Source organism: Coregonus lavaretus (genome assembly GCF_964263955.1).
Source record: "Coregonus lavaretus genome assembly, chromosome: 3".
Lineage (NCBI taxonomy): Eukaryota > Metazoa > Chordata > Actinopteri > Salmoniformes > Salmonidae > Coregonus > Coregonus lavaretus.
In genome coordinates, this window is record NC_139990.1 from 55,148,399 (window position 1) to 55,168,884 (window position 20,486).

General features: G+C 44.6%; 1 protein-coding gene across 1 annotated transcript; it reads right to left on the minus strand.

Annotated features, from left to right (window-relative positions):
• Positions 1–973: 973 nt before the first annotated feature.
• On the minus strand, positions 974–18,545 carry LOC311112882 (uncharacterized protein). The gene is made up of 6 exons (XM_084156026.1): positions 18,503–18,545; positions 18,306–18,366; positions 12,590–13,809; positions 4,132–4,232; positions 1,910–2,083; positions 974–1,757 (listed from the first exon to the last, which is right to left on the minus strand). Exons 2-6 carry the CDS (start codon positions 18,324–18,326, stop codon positions 1,528–1,530), a joined length of 1,746 nt encoding a protein of 581 aa, XP_084012152.1. The 5' UTR covers positions 18,327–18,366; positions 18,503–18,545; the 3' UTR covers positions 974–1,527.
• Between the last annotated feature and the right edge of the window lie 1,941 nt (positions 18,546–20,486).

The window sequence follows — 20,486 nt, forward strand, 5'->3', positions numbered from 1 at the left end:
CTTGGTAAACAACGTTGTGTTCTAGGTTATTGTCCTGCTGGAAGGTGAATTCCTCTCCCAGTGTCTGGTGTAAAGCAGACTGAAGCAGGTTTTCCTCTAGGATTTTGCCTGTGCTTAGCTCCATCTGTTTCTTTTCATCCTGAATAATGTCAAGCATACCCATACCATGATGCAGCACCACCATGCTCGAAAATAAGGAGGCAGTTACTCAGTGATGTGTTGTGTTGGATTTGCTCCAAACATAAGGCTTTGCATTTAGGCCAAAAAGTGTATTCCTTTGCAGTGTTTCTGTTGTTGTTGCAGTATTACTTTAGTGCCTTTATGTATGTTTTGGATTATTTGTATTCTTCTTTTCACTCTGTCATTTAGGTAGTTATTGTGGAGTCACTACAATGTTGTTGATCCATCCCCTTTTCTCCATCACAGCCATTGAACTCTGTAGCTGTTTTAAATTCATCAATGGCCTCATAATAACATCCCTAAGCAGTTTCCGTAATGTCCTGCAGCTCAGTTCAGAAGGACAACTGCATCTTTGATGTGTCTGGGTGGTTTAATACATAATCAACAGCATAATTAATAATTTGACCATGCTTAAAGACATATTCATTGTCTGATTTGTTATTGTTACCCATCTACCAATCACTGGCCTTCTTTATGAGGATTTCGAAAAGTTCCCTGGTCTTTGTAGTTGAATCTGTGCTTGAGATTCAATACTTCAAGTGGGATCTTACATATGTTGTATGTACTTCAAGTGGGACCTTACATATGTTGTATGTATGTGGGACAGAGGAAGGGGTAGTTATACAAAAATCTTGTCAACCCCTATTATTTAACACAGAGTGAGTCCGTTTGTGATTTGTTAAGCCAAATTGTACTTCTGAACTCATTTAGGCTTGCCTAAGCAAAGCAGTTGAGTACTTCTGCAGGTACTATATTTTAGTTATTTAATTGTTATTAATTTGTAATAATGTGTCGAATTTTCTTTTCACTTTTCCAGGAGGTGCAGACTCTATAGGCACTGTAAATCTGAATCAAACAACATCTAAATGTACTAAACACATATGGTTAAATGAAAATCAAAATTTTGCGTACAAAAAGATTGCTCCAAGTCTTCTTGAGAGAGATAACGGCCAGACATAGACGGAAACATTCATATGAAACATGGGCAAATTTTTTGCTGCCTCTAAATAGTCTCGATGTTTCCTTTCCTTGTCTCTTGGAAGTGACTGACTTTTCAGCTGCAGCCATGATGGAATGGGAATAATACTGTGCTTGATAATGATAATGCTGCTGGTGCTAGACATGTTTTACATTCTTTTCTGAGACCCAGTCTCCCTCTAGTGGTGGAAATATGTATTGATGTACTCCATGCACTTTTGGAGTACATGGATAAATGTTACATGTTACCATGTATGTACATTACATTCTATGAGTTGAAGTGAAAAAGTGTTTCTGAGATAGTTTCCCTGAGATGTAGTTGTTCGGTAGTAAAACTACTCTATTGACATTATATTTGCCTGAGCTAGCTCACGTATGGCATGTGTACAGGTAGGTGCTGCTGATGGTCCAGTCTGGGGGAAAGTCCTGCAGCGTATGGTTCTTCAGGTGTTTCTGCATGGCAGCCAGGCTGCTACAGAACTCCAGGCAGGCAGTACACTGGTAGGGCGTGGCCCCGCCGTGGGTCCGCAGGTGCTTGATCATGGCTGAGTAGTCCCTCGACCGCTGGCCACACAGACGGCACTCAAACGGCTTCTCTCCTGGGGTTGACATTGAGAGTGAGCAGGCAAGCACATACACAATGACTGACACATTGAACACACACACACACACACACACACACACACACACACACACACACACACACACACACACACACACACACACCAGCAGTATGAGGGGGATATAATACCTGTGTGTACCCGGTGGTGTGTATCCAGTTGGTGTTTGAGGCTGAACCTCTTGGAGCAGCGTTTACACTGGTAGGGCTTCTCTCCTCCCTGATCTCGCCGGTGGGATGCTAGTGACCGCTCCACCCTGAAGCCACGATCACAGTACTTACACCCCAGAGAGGTCTCACCTGAGCCTGGGGAGGAGAGAGCAACAAGAGGGGGTGGGGGTGGAAGTGTAATCATTCCATGTCATATAAATTCCTTCTTTCATTTAGTATCTTATGATGAGTAACTTCTAATTAGTTATAGTTAACTTTACATTAATATACATTACGTGTATACAGATAGAATCGTCCACTGAATATCAGTATTAATAAACCTAGCTTAGCTCCATTTCTATTTTGTAATGTGTTTCGGCCCGACTTTCCCCCTGTGCTCCCCACTACAGCCTGTATAATTGAGCGTATGGGTTAATTGTTTTCTCACACGTCTATATTGATCAGCACAAGCATTGGTGACCATTACCCAATTAAACAATAGTGTCAGGTCCGAGTGATGACCTACTAATAGCACTAAAGGGTGATGTGAGCTGAGCCACATTGCATGCAGATGGGTTCTCTGTAGAGTAGGGGTCACACAAATGACTGTAAAGGCTCATGTCTCTATTTGCACTGTTGTCATAGCAGCAACCTTCGTGACTCTACATTTTTTGTTGTCTTAATTTGTGAAGATAAATTCAAAGATTGCATGTTTTAAAAAGTACAGTGTGTTGTATGAAATGGTATTATACAACTGTAATGTAGCCTACGTGTGTGTCAGTCACACACCTAGATAATGATAACTTGTTAAGACCTCCTTTTACCAGAGATAGTTTTATAAATACACCACATCCTTTCACAAGGTTCAAATTGACAAGAAGAACCTTGGTTTCCTCTCATCGTGTACCTTTGTATTTCTCTATAATCTGACCGAGGTGTGACTCTGCAGTAGAGCTGTCAGCTCTTTAGCCCTTTGGTGGCAGTTAGTGATACTGTTTTACACAGTTACTATGGGGCTCTGTAGAACACATACAGGATGCTGAATGGGGGGGAGATGATGAGAGAAAGAGAGAGAGGTGGGGGAGAGCAAGGACCAAGACCACAACAATAAAGTGTTCACTCCTCTATTCAGTCTGTTCTCAATTAGCTTCCTGTCCAAACCTTCCTTGGCCTCTCACTTAGAACACTCAAACATCTGATATCTAAGCATGATAAGTGTCCCACTTATGGGAACTAAAATGATCAAGGCTGATAAAAGTGACTAGTTGAAGTCAGTGAAACACTCATTATTCAACTAAATGTGTTACTCTTGGCTGGCCATTCAATTTGGTGGAGACAATCAGTGGTGATAATCTTGCGTCACATGAATACCGTTTCTCAGTCGTACTGTAACAAGCGAGTGATAGTGCTAAACCCATCACACAAACACAGACTGTAAAGATGTGAGGCTGATTTGACCACCCTACATAGAGTGAAAATAAGATGTAAGCTTTTTTTCCCTTTGGCACTGTATCAAAACCACCAGCACATTGCAGAACGTACTGTTTGTTCTGCCAGTTTACCGCACTGCTGCACCGCCAGCACCGCCAGCACAAAGCCACAACTCACTCACTCACTCACTCACTCACTCACTCACTCACTCACTCACTCACTCACTCACTCACTCACTCACTCACTCACTCACTCACTCACTCACTCACTCACTCACTCACTCACTCACTCACTCACTCACTCACTCACTCACTCACTCACTCACTCTCTCTGTCTCTGTCTCTCTCTTTGTCTCTCACACTCTCACTCTCTCTCTCACTCTTTGTCTCTCTCTCTTACTCTTTCTCTCTTCCCCACTCTATCTCTCCCCACTCTCACTCTTACTCTCTTTCTCTCTCGTTCTCCCTAAGACATGCCTCTCTCTCTCTCTCTCTCTCTCTCTCTCTCTCTCTCTCTCTCTCTCTCTCTCTCTCTCTCTCTCTCTCTCTCTCTCATGTTTCCTATATGCTCTGTCCCTATGTCGATAGAGGTTAAGGGTCACACTTTGTTAGAAATGTCACTGCCATGTATCCATTAGAATATTAAGAATACAGTCACATCTTAGTTCTGTACAGCTCTCAATACAGTATTCACATTTTGAGATTAAGCTTTTTGCAATTTACCCCAGTTAGAGGTCTAGTAAAAAAGCACTGAATGTTGTGACATTACAGTACCTGAGGGGTTGGTGGTTGAGGCCTGCAGCCATGAGCTGCCCAGGAGGACCTTGCTGCAGTGCTGACAGTCCTGGGTTCTTCCTGGAAGCTCCTGGGAGTATCTGGCCCCATAGAAGACAGAGATTAAAAATAAAACTTTATTTAAAGGACAAGAGTCAATGTAACTCTTCAGGACTCAGGCAAGGCAAACATGCGAGCATGGTGGTCACCGAACCACCACTATTAGATAACCCAGTTGATGTGTTGCAATGAGTGTCATGCCAAAGCGGATTGATTTGCACACCATCTTTAGACATCCTGTCCTTCTCCCCTGCCTTTCCAACCAAAGGCTATATATACCTGTCTATTGATGTCAAATGTAAGCACACAACTGTCATAGGTTGGGGTTCTGAGGAAGAGGCCAGGCGTTACAATTGTACTGTGTGTTTAGTGTCACATAGAAAAGGGACTTTCCACAGCATCTGGCACACTTTGTTAGCTAGACTGAAAAACCATAGGTGAAGGATTTTTCAGAGATTAAAGGAAGAGTAGTAATGCTCTTTATGTGGCCCTAAAATCCCCCAAATAAACAAAAGTGACAAATGTTACAAATGCTACAAAGTGTGCTAAATGGTTTCATACGCCACCTAAATGAAATGGCCACAGATATCAGAGAAACTTCAGAGATCAGCAACAGGAGGGAGGAGGAAGTCAGAGAGATGTTGACGACCGATAGTTTCCACACTGAAACAGGATCATATAAACACTGTTTTAAGACTACTTACAGTCATACTGTAGTACTCTGATCTGAGCCACATGTTAGTTCTGACCTAGGGGTCAAGGTGGTATCTGAGGGAGTGCAGTATGTATCATGTTATGCATGCGCGTGTGTGTGTGCGTGAGCAATGTGTATTACGGGGACCTTATACCAAATCGTAACCTGTATTTATTATATATATATATATATATATATATATATATACACTGCTCAAAAAAATAAAGGGAACACTTAATCAACACAATGTAACTCCAAGTCAATCACACTTCTGTGAAATCAAACTGTCCACTTAGGAAGCAACACTGATTGACAATACATTTCACATGCTGTTGTGCAAATGGAATAGACAACAGGTGGACATTATAGGCAATTAGCAAGACACCCCCAATAAAGAAGTGGTTCTGCAGGTGGTGACCACAGACCACTTCTCAGTTCCTATGCTTCCTGGCTGATGTTTTGGTCAATTTTGAATGCTGGCGGTGCTTTCACTCTAGTGGTAGCATGAGACGGAGTCTACAACCCACACAAGTGGCTCAGGTAGTGCAGCTCATCCAGGATGGCTCATCAATGTGAGCTGTGGCAAGAAGGTTTGCTGTGTCTGTCAGCGTAGTGTCCAGAGCATGGAGGCGCTACCAGGAGACAGGCCAGTACATCAGGAGACGTGGAGGAGGCCGTAGGAGGGCAACAACCCAGCAGCAGGACCGCTACCTCCGCCTTTGTGCAAGGAGGAGCACTACCAGAGCCCTGCGAAATGACCTCCAGCAGGCCACAAATGTGCATGTGTCTGCTCAAACGGTCAGAAACAGACTCCATGAGGGTGGTATGAGGGCCCGACGTCCACAGGTGGGGGTTGTGCTTACAGCCCAACACCGTGCAGGACGTTTGGCATTTGCCAGAGAACACCAAGATTGGCAAATTCGCCACTGGCGCCCTGTGCTCTTCACAGATTAAAGCAGGTTCACACTGAGCACATGTGACAGACGTGACAGAGTCTGGAGACGCCGTGGAGAACGTTCTGCTGCCTGCAACATCCTCCAGCATGACCGGTTTGGCGGTGGGTCAGTCATGGTGTGGGTGGCATTTCTTTGGGGGGCCGCACAGCCCTCCATGTGCTCGCCAGAGGTAGCCTGACTGCCATTAGGTACCGAGATGAGATCCTCAGACCCCTTGTGATACCATATGCTGGTGCGGTTGGCCCTGGGTTCCTCCTAATGCAAGACAATGCTAAACCTCATGTGGCTGGAGTGTGTCAGCAGTTCCTGCAAGAGGAAGGCATTGATGCTATGGACTGGCCCGCCAGTTTCCCAGACCTGAATCAAATTGAGCACATCTGGGACATCATGTCTCGCTCCATCCACCAACGCCACGTTGCACCACAGACTGTCCAGGAGTTGGCGGATGCTTTAGTCCAGGTCTGGGAGGAGATCCCTCAGGAGACCATCCGCCACCTCATCAGGAGCATGCCTAGGCGTTGTAGGGAGGACATACAGGCACGTGGAGGCCACACACACTACTGAGCCTAATTTTGACTTGTTTTAAGGACATTACATCAAAGTTGGATCAGCCTGTAGTGTGGTTTTCCACTTTAATTTTGAGGGTGACTCCAAATCCAGACGTCCATGGGTTGATAAATTTGATTTCCATTGATAATTTTTGTGTGATTTTGTTGTCAGCACATTCAACTATGTAAAGAAAAAAGTATTTAATAAGATTATTTCATTCATTCAGATCTAGGATGTGTTATTTAAGTGTTCCCTTTATTTTTTTGAGCAGTGTATATACAATACCGGTCAAAAGTTTTAGAACACCTACTCATTCAAGGGTTTTTCTTTATTTTTACTATTTTCTACATTGTAGAATAATAGTGAAGACATCAAAACTACTGAATAACACATATGGAGTCATGTAATAACCAAAAAAGTGTTAAACAAATCAAAATATATGTTATTTTTGAGATTCTTCAAATAGCCACCCTTTGCCTTGACGACAGCTTTGCACACTCTTGGCATTCTCTCAACCAGCTTAACCTGGAATGTTTTTCCAGCAGTCTTGAAGGAGTTCCCACATATGCTGAGCACTTGTTGGCTGCTTTTCCTTCACTCTGCGGTCAGACTCATTCCAAACCATCTCAATTTGGTTGAGGTCGGGGGATTGTGGAGGCCAGGTGATCTGATGCAGCACTCCATCACTCTCCTTCTTGGTAAAATAGCCCTCACACAGCCTGGGGGTGTGTTGGGTCATTGTCCTGTTGAAAAACAAATTATAGTCCCACTAAGCCCAAACCAGATGGGATGGCGTGTCGCTGCAGAATGCTGTTGTAGCCATGCTGGTTAAGTGTGCCTTGAATTCTAAAAAATTCACCAGCAAAGCACCCCCACCATAACAACTCCTCCTCCATGCTTTACGGTGGGAAATACACATGCAGAGATCATCCATTCACCCACACCGCATCTCACAAAAACACAGCGGTTGGAGCCAAAAATCTCCAATTTGGACTCCAGACCAAAGGACAAATTTCCACCAGTCTAATGTCCATTGCTTGTGTTTCTTGGCCCAAGCAAGTCTCTTCTTCTTATTGGTGTCCTTTAGTAGTGGTTTCTTTGCAGCAATTTGACATGAAGGCCTGATTCACTATGTGAAGCATTTATTTGGGATGCAATTTCTCAGGCTGGTAACTCTAATGAACTTATCCTCTGCAGCAGAGGTAACTCGGGGTCTTCCATTCCTGTTGCGGTCCTCATGAAAGCCAGTTTCATCATAGCGCTTGATGGTTTTTGCAACTGCACTTGAAGAAACTTTGAAAGTTCTTGAAATGTTCCGTTTTTGACTGACCTTCATGTCTTAAAGTAATGATGGACTGTCTGTCACATCTCCTCCCGTTGTGCCCCTCCGGTGCTCTGATTCGCCTGTCTACTGAGCCACCGGTCTGAGCGCACCACTTCAGCAACACAGGAATGGAAACCCAACACACCCTAATCACCTCCAGCGCACCTGCACCTCATCATCTCATCACCACCACTATATAGCCCTGGACTGTTCAGTCATTGTTGTGTGTAATTGTTAGCGTCGTGTCGTTTACTCGCTCCTTGTTATTCTCTTTCTCATTGTTAAGTAAACCTTTACCTTGTTGATTCCTGCGTCTGCGTCCTGCCTCTTCGTATCCTCAGTACTCGTCACAGAATTACACACCTATCACGAAGATGGATTCAGCAGGTAATCCTCCTGGAGTTTCCCAGCGCCTCGACCAGCACCAGCAGCAGCTTGCCCAGTTGAACGCCGCCATGCAGGAAGTGCTCCAAACTCTGCATAATCTGCCCAGCGCTCCGGTTCCACCTCAGGGAGCGGCGAGTGCACCCAGTCCACCTGTTCCTGTGCTATCACCAACTTCTGAGGGACCCCTTGCCCTAACAGAGCGCTATGACGGTAAAACTACTAAATGTAGCGGCTTCCTGCTACAGGTTTCACTTTATCTGGCGTGTCAGCCTGGGGCATATCCATCTTACCAAGCCAGGATAGCGCTGGTGATTTCGCTACTTAAAGGAAAGGCGCTGGATCAGGCCACGGCAGTCTGGGAAGGAGGTGAGGCCGCTGCGCTTCCCTACTCCACCTTCCTCGCTCGGTTCAGGGCGGTGTTTGATCAACCCACAGAGGGAAAGGACGGGGATGAGCGTCTCCTCCAGCTACAACAGGGAGAGGGGCCCGCGTCTGATTACGCTCTGAGCTTTCGCACGGTGGCGGCGTCTTCCGGCTGGAATGAGCGTGCTCTGCGCACGGCTGGAATGAGCGTGCTCTGCGCACGGCCTTCAGGAGAGGCTTACGGGAGGATCTCAAGATGGAATTCACATGTCGGGATGACGAGATGGACCTTGATACCCTCATCGCCACGTCCATCCATCTTGACGACATGTTGAGAGACCGACGGCATTCCCAACACCTCCCAGAGCCTCAACTCTCACCCCATCTGAGCTATGGAAGCTGCCCTGCCTCTGAGTCCTCACCCATGGAGGTGGGCAGCACCCCCTTCACCACCACGGACCACAGATCTCCTGGCGGCTCCCAATCTAGGCGGTATGACTCCCGTCGCCGCTCCGTGAGTGTTACGTCATCTCCTATCACAAAACCATTGTTTTTAGTTCCCATAATGGTGACTGGTTATTCCTTCTCTTCCATTTCCAGTGCAATGATAGATTCCGGCTCAGCGGGGAACCTTATAGATAGGAAGCTGGTCTCTGAATGGGGGTTGCCCACCGTGCCACTGCCTTCTCTGCTACACGTCACCTCGCTGGACAATTAACCACTTGGATCAGGCACCATTACGCACGTCACTCTCCCCATCACCATTCCCACACTACCGGAGCACCATGAGGAGCTGTCATTCCACATCGTCACGTCATCCCTTCACCGGATCGTCTTGGGATTGCCCTGGCTCAGACTACACAACCCCACCATCAATTGGATCACCACAGCCTGGTCCACCTCATGCCGGAAGACCTGCCTGCTGGTGGTTTGTTGTTCCACGTCAGTGGAGAGTCCGGATTCCGCCCTCCAGCCCAACATTCCATGTGAGTACGCAGATCTCTCCGATGTCTTTTCTTCATCAAAGGCTGTGTCTCCCTCCTCACAGGCCCTGGGACTGCGCCATTGACCTGCTGGAGGGACAACACCCCCGAAGAGTCGCATTTACTCCCTTTCCATGGCGGGGACTGAGGCCATGGAGAAGTATGTGGCGGAGACCCTGAAACAGGGGTTCATCAGACGCTCTACCTCTCCTGCCTCCGCCAGCTTCTTCTTCGTGGCAAAAAAAGACGGAGGACTGAGGCCGTGCATTGACTACATGGGGCTGAACGCAGTCACCACCAAGTACTGGTACCCCCTCCCTCTGGTTCCATCGGCCATGGAGCAGCTACGAGGGGCCCGGTACTTTACCAAGTTGGACCTGAGGAGTGCCTACAACCTGATCCGAATCCGGGAAGGAGACAAGTGGAAGACGGCATTCAGCACTACCTCAGGCCACAATGAAAACTGTGTCATGCCCTACGGCCTCGCCAACGCACCTTCTGTGTTCCAGTCCTTTGTCAATGACATGTTCCGGGACATGATGAGTAGACAGGTGGTGGTGTACATCGACGATATCCTGATCTACTCGGCTACATTCGAGGAGCACATCAGGGACGTCAGAGCTGTTCTACTCCGCCTCTGGGAACACAGCCTGTTGGTGAAGGGGGAGAAATGCGAATTCCACCAACAGCCCATCTCCTTCCTGGGATACAGGATCATTCCTCAGGGGGTGTTCATGGAAAGAGAGTAGACGGACGGCGTCAGGTCATGGCCAGTCCCCACCACCATCAAGGACCTGCAGAGCTTCCTGGGCTTTGCCAATTTCTACCGGCGTTTCATCAGGTCCTTCAGCTCCATAGCCACCCCGCTCACCTCTCTCCTTAAGGGTGGGTCTCAGAAGCTGGCCTGGAACCCTGAGGCTGATGCTGCCTTCAAGAGGCTGAAGGAGAGGTTCACCACAGCGCCCATCCAAAACACCCAGATCCATCTTGTCCTTTCATCCTGGAGGTGGATGCATCTGAGGAGGGCATGGGTGCGGTCCTCTCCCAGCGGCAAGGTAAGCCAGAGAAAATGTATCCCTGTGCCTTTTTCTCTAAAAAGCTTACCCCCGCAGAGAGGTACTATGGAGTTGGAGACAGGGAGCTGTTGGCGGTGGTCCTCACTCTGGAGGAATGAAGACACTGGCTGGAGGGCACACTCCATCCATTCCGGATTCTTACTGACCACAAGAATTTGGAGCACATACGGGCAGCAAAACGGATGAACTCTCGTCAAGCCAGGTGGACCCAATTTCTTACTCACTTTCAGTTCATTCTGTCCTACTGCCCAGGATCCCAGAATGTGAAAGCCGACGCACTCTCCAGGATGCACCATACCGGAGAAAGGAAGGATATTGGGGGTCCTATGCTGCCCCCGTCTCTCATCGTTGCACCTGTCGTTTGGGATGTGGACGAAGACATCCGCCTGGCGGCTCAGGAGGACCCAGCGCCTGCCAACGCCCCTCCGGGGCGCGTGTATGTACCCACCAGTGTCCGTGACCCTTATGGCAGGGCACTCCAATATTACGCTCACCCTGCATTCTCTATCACAAAAATACTGGTGGCCCACCTTGACTACTGATATCTCTCACTATGTCAACTCCTGTTCCGTATGTGCCCCAACGACGACACCTCGGAACACCCTGGCAGGCAAACTAGTTCCTCTACCAGTGCCTCAGTGACCTTGGTCACACCTGTCCATAGACTTTGTATAGGCCTCAGTCAACTGAGCCACCGGTCTGAGCGCACCACCTCGGTAAACACAGGAATGGAAACCAACGCACTTTAATCACCTCCAGCACACCTGCACCTCATCTCATCACCACCACTATATAGCCCTGGACTGTTCAGTCATTGTTGTGTGTAATTGTTAGCGTCGTGTCGTTTACTCACTCCTTGTTATTCTCTTTCTCATTGTTAAGTAAACCTTTACCTTGTTGATTCCTGCGTCTGTGTCCTGCCTCTTCGTATCCTCAGTACTCGTCACACTGTCGTTTCTCCTTGCTTATTTGAGCTGTTCTCTTAATATGGACTTGGTCTTTTACCAAATAGGCCTATCTTCTGTATACCCCCCTACCTTGTCACAACACAACTGATTGTCTCAAACACATTAAGAAGGAACGAAATTCCATAAATTAACTTTTAAGGCACACCTGTTAATTGAAATGCATTCCAGGTGACTACCTCATGAAACTGGTTTAGAGAATGCCAAGAGTGTGCAAAGCTGTCATCAAGGCAAAGGGTGGCTATTTGAAATATAAAATATATTTAGGTTTGTTTAACACTTTTTTTTGGTTACTACATGATTCCATATGTGTTATGTCATAATTTTTATGTCTTCAATATTATTCTACAATGTAGAAAATAGTAAAAATAAAATAAAAACCTTGAATGAGTAGGTGTTCTAAAACTTTTTACCAGTAGTGTGTGTGTGTGTATATTTTTATTTTTTGGGAATGTTTGTTGAATTGGTTGTCCTCAGGGCTCAATGGGCTCCCCTGATTAAATAAAAGTTTAATAAAAAATAGGCAGACATTGTTTAAGGACAGGACTGAAACAGCTTGTAACCGATCCGTAGGTGGATCTGAATGTCTTTGAGGGTTGATATTTGCAAGGGAGGGGAGAAACTAAGGGGGTTCCCCTTTAGATACCATGCAAAAAACTGCTTTATAGAGACTTTCAATTACACCATACTGTACATCATGTCTCTGTATTAGAAAGAGGAAGTAGCTTCACTGTAAAACTACAGTGTAATGCCACCATCAAGGGACAGACCACATAACATGACTTCAGTAGCTGTTCTGTGGTTTGGACACAGCTAATATGAATGACCATCTACATAATATACATTATCTGAATATGACAGACAGGAGACGGTTAACTGGAGACAGGGGAAACTCTGCTTGTAGGAAAGAACAGGAGACTAGAACTTTCATTCAGATCCACCCAAACAACAATGAGTCAGATAGCTATGTCGATATGTGCTACTTAATGTAAGCAAATGAGGGAGATTCTGAACGATATTGTAGAAATGAGAACAGGGAAAGAAAGAGAAGAATGAAGACCAAAACGTCTGTAGTATAAAACCCCTCCAGAGCAGTCTTACCTTTGCCCTTCCCCTGGTGCTCCACCTATCAACACTTTATCCATTGGGTCTCTTTTTCCCAGCAGACCTTGCTTCAGGATGTCCCCCAGCTCCCGAGACCCAGAGAGCAGGGGGTGGTGGTGGTGGTAGGGATGCAGGATGCCCGGGTAGCCCAGGACGGCGCTGTGGACCTGGGGCGGGATGGAGGACGTTAGCAGGGGGTACATGTGGGGAGTTGAGATGTGGAAGGGGTATGTCACCAGGTGCTGTGAGGGGTGAAGGGAAGAGGAACTGGCTGCCAGGAGGTCGTTATAGTTCAAGGCCATCCTCCTCAAGGTGTTGACTTGGTGCCACATGACCCTCGATGCTGGGGGAGGAGGGGGAGGGGGTTGGATGGTGGAAGCGGTGGTGGCGATGACACTGTCTCTGGATGGAGGCGGTGTGGTGGTCACTAGTGTGGGTGTGAGTGGCTTTGGCCTTTTTCTCTGTGGGGGTGATGAACCAGAGGAGTTCTCCCTAGTGTCAGGAAGAGTGGGGTCCTCAGTGAATGGGCTGCTCTGGGGCTCCAGATCAATGGAGGGAATTGTCTGGGGATCCCCCTCTTCTGGAATGGGACTTCCTTTCAGGGATTCTTTCTCATCTCTCTCCTCTGTCATCTGAAGTTCTCTCGTTTCTGTAATTTCTCTAGTTTCTTTCGTTCCTCTCACTTCTCTTATTTCTCTCATCTCTCTTCTCTCTCTCGTCAGGCACCCCATATTTCTCTTCAGCTGGCTGCGACACTGCTCCTCCAGGGGATGCATCTCCAGGAGCTTGGCGGCCCTCAGAAGCTGGGGCAGATCATCCACAGGGACCTCCAGGGTCTCGGTGTAGGCAAAGTCCAGAACCTGCTGGAAGGTGTGTGGGGAGAGGAGTTTCAGACTACAGTGGTGAGGTTGGTCGAGGCGATCGGGCTGGTCTGAGCGTGTAGCCTGCAGGGTAAGCTGATGCTCCAGGGTCTTGCTAGCGCAGGCCAGCACCAGCCGATGGGCCCTGAACACCTGGCTCTCGACTGAGATGACAGCATCACACAGCGTCCCCGAGCGACGCAGGACATCTGCCTGGCGCAGGAAGAGGGAGTACTGGGTGTTGTGAACTCGGATCATCTTAGAGGTATGGAGGAGGAAGGGAGGAGTGATGGGAAGAGGATATGGGCAGGTGGATAGGAGATGGTTTAGAAACTGTCTGAGAAAACGCCATTCAACCTATAGGAAAAAGGAACAGTGAAATTATCTAAATGTGGTAATTTTCTGTCATGTTTCTGAGAAATAAAAGATGTCAGATAGCAAGTTGGAAAATGAATTTGTATAAATAGGAGATTAGGGTTGTGATAAATAGATTATATCCCACGCCTCTGGTTCTCAGTGTTTTTCCATAGATGCCAGATGGTTAGGATGTTTTCAAGCTATCAGGGGTGAGAGAAGAGGTGGTTGGAAACTCAGAGGGCAGATCATATCACCTGCTGACGTAGGTTAGGTTAATAACGTGCTGTTGGTTACTAGGGTTTTGGAAATTCATAGCCCGAAAGGGACTGACTCAATGCAAGAATTACTTAAAAAGTTCAACATTACAGGAGCAATTTATATGTCAATCATGTTACATATCAATAAATATTAAGTGGCATTTCACAGTCTGTAGCATGCACTGAAATGAATCTCAAGAACATGTAGTTTGAAATTATATCCATTCATGATATTATCTTTAAGTCTATTTCCCCTGAAGTACTTGGTTATCAATCTGGGGCTTAAAAGGTCTATGTCAATTCTGTGGTTGATGAAGTACAGTATATTTCAGTTGTTTTTAGCAGGTCTTATATCTGAACTCTGTAGTAAAAATTAGTGGTGGAGGCTGTATGTCTGGTTGACGTGTGGAAATGTTTTATGTTTCATGTCAGCTTTGAAATTCATCTCTCAGGTATACGCTCAGAAGCCACAAATCTCCTCAGAATATGACACTGTGACTAATGCCAGTACACGCAGGCTTCACAGACGACAAGTTTGTTTGATCAACAACAACCTATAGTGTACTGTAATTTGGTTTAGATAGGCATCTACAGTTGTAACAGTGTGCTGTATGTGGTATAAATCAAGTTGTGCTATTTGAACATGCAGTAGTGAGTCTTGATATGACAGGATTGTGTCGAAAAGAAACGGGTCACGTCAATTTACAAAAGTGGGTTAACCGCAGATCTGTACTATATTGTGCACAATCCTACTAAACAGCAGTGGTGGAAAAAGTACTCAATTGTCATACTTGAGTAAAAGTAAAGATACCTTAATAGAAAATTACTCAAGTAAAAGTGAAAGTAATCCAGTAAAATACTACTTGAGTAAAAGTATTTGGTTTTAAATGTACTTAATTACAGTGGTGGAAAAGTACTAAATTGTCATACTTGAGTGAAAGCAAAAAGTTAAAGTAAATGCTATACATCAAATTCCTTATATTAAGCAAACCAAGTGGCAAGATTTTCTTGGTTTTCTTATTTACGGACAGCCAGGGGCACACTCCAACACTCAGACATTATTTACAAATGCAGTGTTTGTGTTTAGTCAGCCAGATCAGAGGCAGTAGGGATGACAACGCGTTAAATTGATAGATGCGTGAATTGTCCCATATTGCTGTCATGCCTGAGCATTCGAAATGTAACGGGTACTTTTGGGTGTCAGGGAAATGTATGGGAGTAAAATTTACATATTTTCTTAAGGAATGTGGTGGAGTAAAAGTAGTCAAAAATATAAATAGTAAAGTAAAGTACAGATATAAAAAAAACTACTTAAGTAGCACTTGAAAGTATTTTTACTTAGTTACTTTACACCACTGCAAAACAGGTATAAGATAAAAGTTAAAACAGATTTTATTTTTTTACTTATTAAAACCCCTTCATTAAAATATCCAAGTGGTCAGTTATGTGTGTGCTGTGTGGTTGTGTATCCTCTGTTCTCTGAGAGAAATGTCCCATGGTGCACTTTGGCATAGTAACCTCTGTTCAGTACAGTAACTCCATTTCTTTCTGCCGACGGCGACAGTCGATAAAATCGGAAGTAGACATACTGGTACTGAAATGACAGCACATTATTGTCATCGTTACTGTAATTGATGCTTAATCTCTTTCCAACACACACATAGTGTGGAGAAAAGGTCAGGCAGTTCCACTCCCAAAAGTATGAACTCATTATTTTAAGTAATACATTCCTTTATTTGCTTATATATTGCTAAACACACTACATGTGTTTTGTTTGCTGAATGGGTCTATAGACCCCAGAGTGAAAATACTAAAACGAACTTCTCTTCAACTATAGTATGTATTGATGGCCATGGACAACTGTTATACGATGCCTGCTCTCGTACTCTTGTTTGTGTATCTCTTGAACTTTTCCTGCAGCTACCCCTAATCTGTAGCTTTAGGAAATAATAATGGCCTCTGTATTATTATAGATTATGTCATATTATAAACTGGATAGTTTGAGCTCTGAATGCTGATTGGCTGAAAGCCGTGGTATATGAGACCGTATACCACGGGTATGACAAAACATTTATTTTTACTGTTCTAATTATGTTTGTAACCAGTTTATAATAGCAATAAGGCACCTCAGGAGTTTATGGTGTATGGCCAATATACCACGGCTCCGCGTTGCGTCATGCCTAAGAACAGCCCTTAGCCGTGGTATGTTGGCCTTATTGCTTAACTATATCATATTTATGCACCACATAATGGATTCACATTGTCCACAAATGTGGAATACATTTTCTCTGCCAAGACACACACACAAAGGCCAATCATTCAAGGCTCAATAATGCTGGTTATTGGTGGTTGGGACACAACAGATCATAGAAATCAACATATTCTGATTTAAATGTTTTTGCTAAACTTTCTCTACACAACATGAGGGATCCCACAATCAAATTTTCGAATTTCTTATTGTTGAGAAGCAACTGCTTTAAGTTAATTGAATTAAATTAAATTGACCACCCTTCTCGAAAATGACAATGAAGTTCATGCGTAAGTGAAACTGCAGATTAGCAGTTATCGTACTATTTATTCCAGCATCACTTCATCCCTATCTTTGTTGGTACAGTAATTCTTTATAGGGTGCAAATTTATACAACGTATTCATTCATTTGACTATTTAATGTTTATTAGAGTACTGTATGAGTGATTTAAAAAAGTATATTATATTCTATTATTTCCACCAGTAAGACATAAGGTATTCTATTCAATTCAATTCTATTCTATTCACATTTTTCTCTAATGCATTCAAAGTCATGACAGAAATGATTGTCACCCTTGATAAAGATGAGCAGAAAATACTGTATAAAATACATAATACAAATACTGAGCTATATTGTATGCTGAAAAAAACTGGAAATTATATTATTTTCTACTAATACAATTTTGCTCACAGAAAGAGATTTTGTTTAACAATAAAAACTTTTTTTTCTTAAAAAGATAGGGGTCACAATTATCGGCACCGCTGTTTTCAATACTCTGGCACGCTCCCTTTGTGAGGATAACGCACTGAGCCTTATTCTAAAATGTTTTATGATATTGGAGAACACACTTGGATGGATCTTAGACAACTTCTGCATACAGAATCTTTCCTATAGATCATTGACATCCTTTATCTGCGCTTATGGAGTGAGTGCCCTTTTCAATTCAAACTACAGGTTTTCAATGACGTGTGCTTGGAGTTATTGTCTTGCTGGAGGATCCATTTGTCGCCAAGTTTCAACTTCCTGTCAGAGGCAACCTGGATTTTGGCTAAAATGTCCTGGTGCTGGGTAAAGTTCATGATGCCGTTGACCTTAACAAGGGCCCCAGGACCAGTGGAAGCAAAATTGCCCCATAACATCAAAGATCCACCACTATATTTTACAGTAGGTATGCGGTTCTTTTCTGTTTATCACATCCTTCTTGCATGGCCAAAGAGTTCTACTTTCATGTCATCTGGCCATAGCACAATAACTCCAAGCACACATAAAATTCCACAAAGAAATGGTTAATTGACCACAAAATCAACATTTTGCAATGGCATCTCAGTCTCCGGACTTGAACCCCATTGAAAACCTGTGGTTTGAATTGAAGAGGGCAGTCCAAAAGCACAGACAAAGGAAATCAATGATCTGGAAAGATTCCGTATGGAGGAGTTGTCTAAGATCCCAATGTATTCTTCAATCTCATAAAACATTTTAGAAAAAAATTAGCATAGTTTGTATTTATTTTATACAGTCTTTTTTGCTCATCTTTATCAGGGTGCCAATAATTTGAGTCACGACTGTATGTTGCTTTACTGCTACTGATATGTGCTATAGAAGTAAAATGCATTATTATTATTGACATCTAGGACTATTGCAGGTAGAAATATTACATGTAGCACCTTTAACAACAGCTTGATCCACCATCAATGCAACCATCCATACAAACTAATCGATCCACAAAGTTGAATGAGTAGACTTTCCCTGGCGATATGCATACAGTACAGTACCATCAGAAATCAGGTACTGATGGTGATATGATTACTGAATATCACACGTACAGTAGTGGGCTACAGACAGACATTAGGCCTACAGTATGCAGGCCTAAATATTACCCCAAGTAAATCTGCATGTCCTCAATAGCCCATAAAGCTAAGGGGAAAACCTGACACACCTTCAACATCCTCTGACAACACATGAAAAACCAGAGGGCCTCTCCTCTACTCACATGTAAAGGCTGGAGTTGCATGCAAGGAACTTTTTGAAGCTAAAAACCACAGAGACACCAGCTAGATGACAGGATCAACCGAGAGGAGATAGAGAAAGAGAGAGACATTTTTTAAATTGAGCAGAACGGCTTTAGAGACCATGCAGGGACGGAAAGTGTAGTAAAGCAGAGGTGTTCAGTGCAATGGAGAGACTCACCAGTTCACGAGTGACTCAACCCACCCACAGTGGAGAGTGTCGACCCTACACGCATTGTGGCCTGGCTGTTGAATGACAGGGTTGGCTGGGTCTCCGTTTAGGTAAGGGAAAGGGTGGTTACCTCTTCTCTCTTCTCAGTCCCTCCTCCTAACCTCATCTGGCCCTGATTGGTCTGTCATGGGAGCATTTGTGAGATATGATTGGTTGGTACAGTATACAGAGTTGAACTTGGAGTGTCTGTAAGATTTTGTCTTGGGAACTAAGTACATTTTAAGTGGCAAGTTATTGATCTTGGTTGATTATTTCATTTCAAAATAATGTGTTAGGCTGAGACTGACAGTTTGAAATGTAGGTAGGCACAGGTTATGCCAGAGTAATCTCTTTAATCATATTTATGATCTTATCCTAAAAGGCACAAACATTTATTGATTTTTTCCCACCCATATCACAGTTGCAGGTTACTGAAATGTTCTAATGGGCTGAAGTACAGTGCTCAGAGAAAACCATTTGCACTTTGTTTAGCTTTGACAGGATGTTCATTCGGAAAGTATTCGGACCCCTTGCCTTTTTCCACATTTTGTTACGTTACAGCTTTATTCTAAAATGGATTCAATAAAAAAATAATCCTCATCAATCTACACACAATACCCCATAATGACAAAGCGAAAACTAAAATATTTGCACATTTATTAAAAATAAAATACCTTACTTACATAAGTATTCAGACCCTTTGCTATGAGACTCGAAATTGAGCTCAGGTGCATCCTGTTTCCATTTATCATCCTTGAGATGTTTCAACAACTTGATTGGAGTCCACCTGTGGTAAATTCAATTGATTGGACATGATTTGGAAAGGCACACCTGTCTATAGGAGGTCCCACAGTTGACAGTGCATGTCAGAGCAAAAACCAAGCCCTGAGGACGAAGGAATTGTCCGTAGAGCTACGAGACAGGATTGTGTCGAGGCACAGTTCTGGGGAAGGGTACCAAAACAATTCTGCAACATTTAAGGTTCCCAAGAACACTGAGGCCTTCATCATTCTTAAATGGAAGAAGTTTGGAACCACCAAGACTGTTCTTAGAGCTGGCCACCCAGCCAAACTGAGCAATCGGGGGAGAAGGGCTTTGGTCAGGGATGTGACCAAGAACCCGATGGTCACTCTGACAGAGCTCCAGAGTTCCTCTGTGGAGATGGGAGAACCTTCCAGAAGGACAACCATCTCTGCAGCACTCCACCAATCAGGCCTTTATGGTAGAGTGGCCAGACGGAAGCCACTCTTCAGTAAAAGGCACATGACAGTCTGCTTGGAGTTTGCCAAAAGGCACCTAAAGGACTCTGACCATGAGAAACAAGATTCTCTGGTCTGATGAAACCAAGATTGAATTATTTGGCCTGAATGCCAAGTGTCACGTCTGGAGGAAACCTGGCACCATCCCTACGGTGAAGCATGGTGGTGTCAGCATCATGCTGTGGGGATGTTTTTCAGAGGCAGGGACTGGGAGACTAGTCATGATAGAGGGAAAGATGGAACGGAGCAAAGTACAGAGAGATCCTTGATGACAACCTGGTCCAGAGCGCTCAGGAGCTCAGACTGGGGCGAAGGTTCACCTTCCAACAGGACAACGACCCTAAGCACACAGCCAAGACAACGCAGGAGTGGCTTCGGGACAAGTTTCAATGTCCTTGAGTGGCCCAGCCAAAGTCCGGAATTGAACCCGATCGAACATCTCTGGAGAGACCTGAAAATAGTTGTGCAGCGAAGCACCCAATCCAGCCTGACAGAGCTTGAGAGGATCTGCAGAGAAGAATGGGAGAAACTTCCCAAATACAGGTGTGCCAAGCTTGTAGCGTCATACCTAAGAAGACTGGAGGCTGTAATCGCTGCCAAAGGTGCTTCAACAAAGTACTCAGTAAATGGTCTGAATACTTATGTAAATGTGATTATGTAAATGTACATATTTCAGTTTCTAATTTATATATTTA

Excerpts from the sequence above, each read along its gene's own strand:
- LOC311112882 (XM_084156026.1), bottom strand. The coding sequence starts at position 18,326 with ATGCAACTCCAGCCTTTACAT. Across the intron at positions 13,810-18,305 it reads TGCAACTCCAGCCTTTACAT|GTTGAATGGCGTTTTCTCAG; the intron begins GTGAGTAGAGGA and ends TTTTTCCTATAG. Across the intron at positions 1,758-1,909 it reads ACACCACCGGGTACACACAG|GAGAGAAGCCGTTTGAGTGC; the intron begins GTATTATATCCC and ends TGTCAACCCCAG.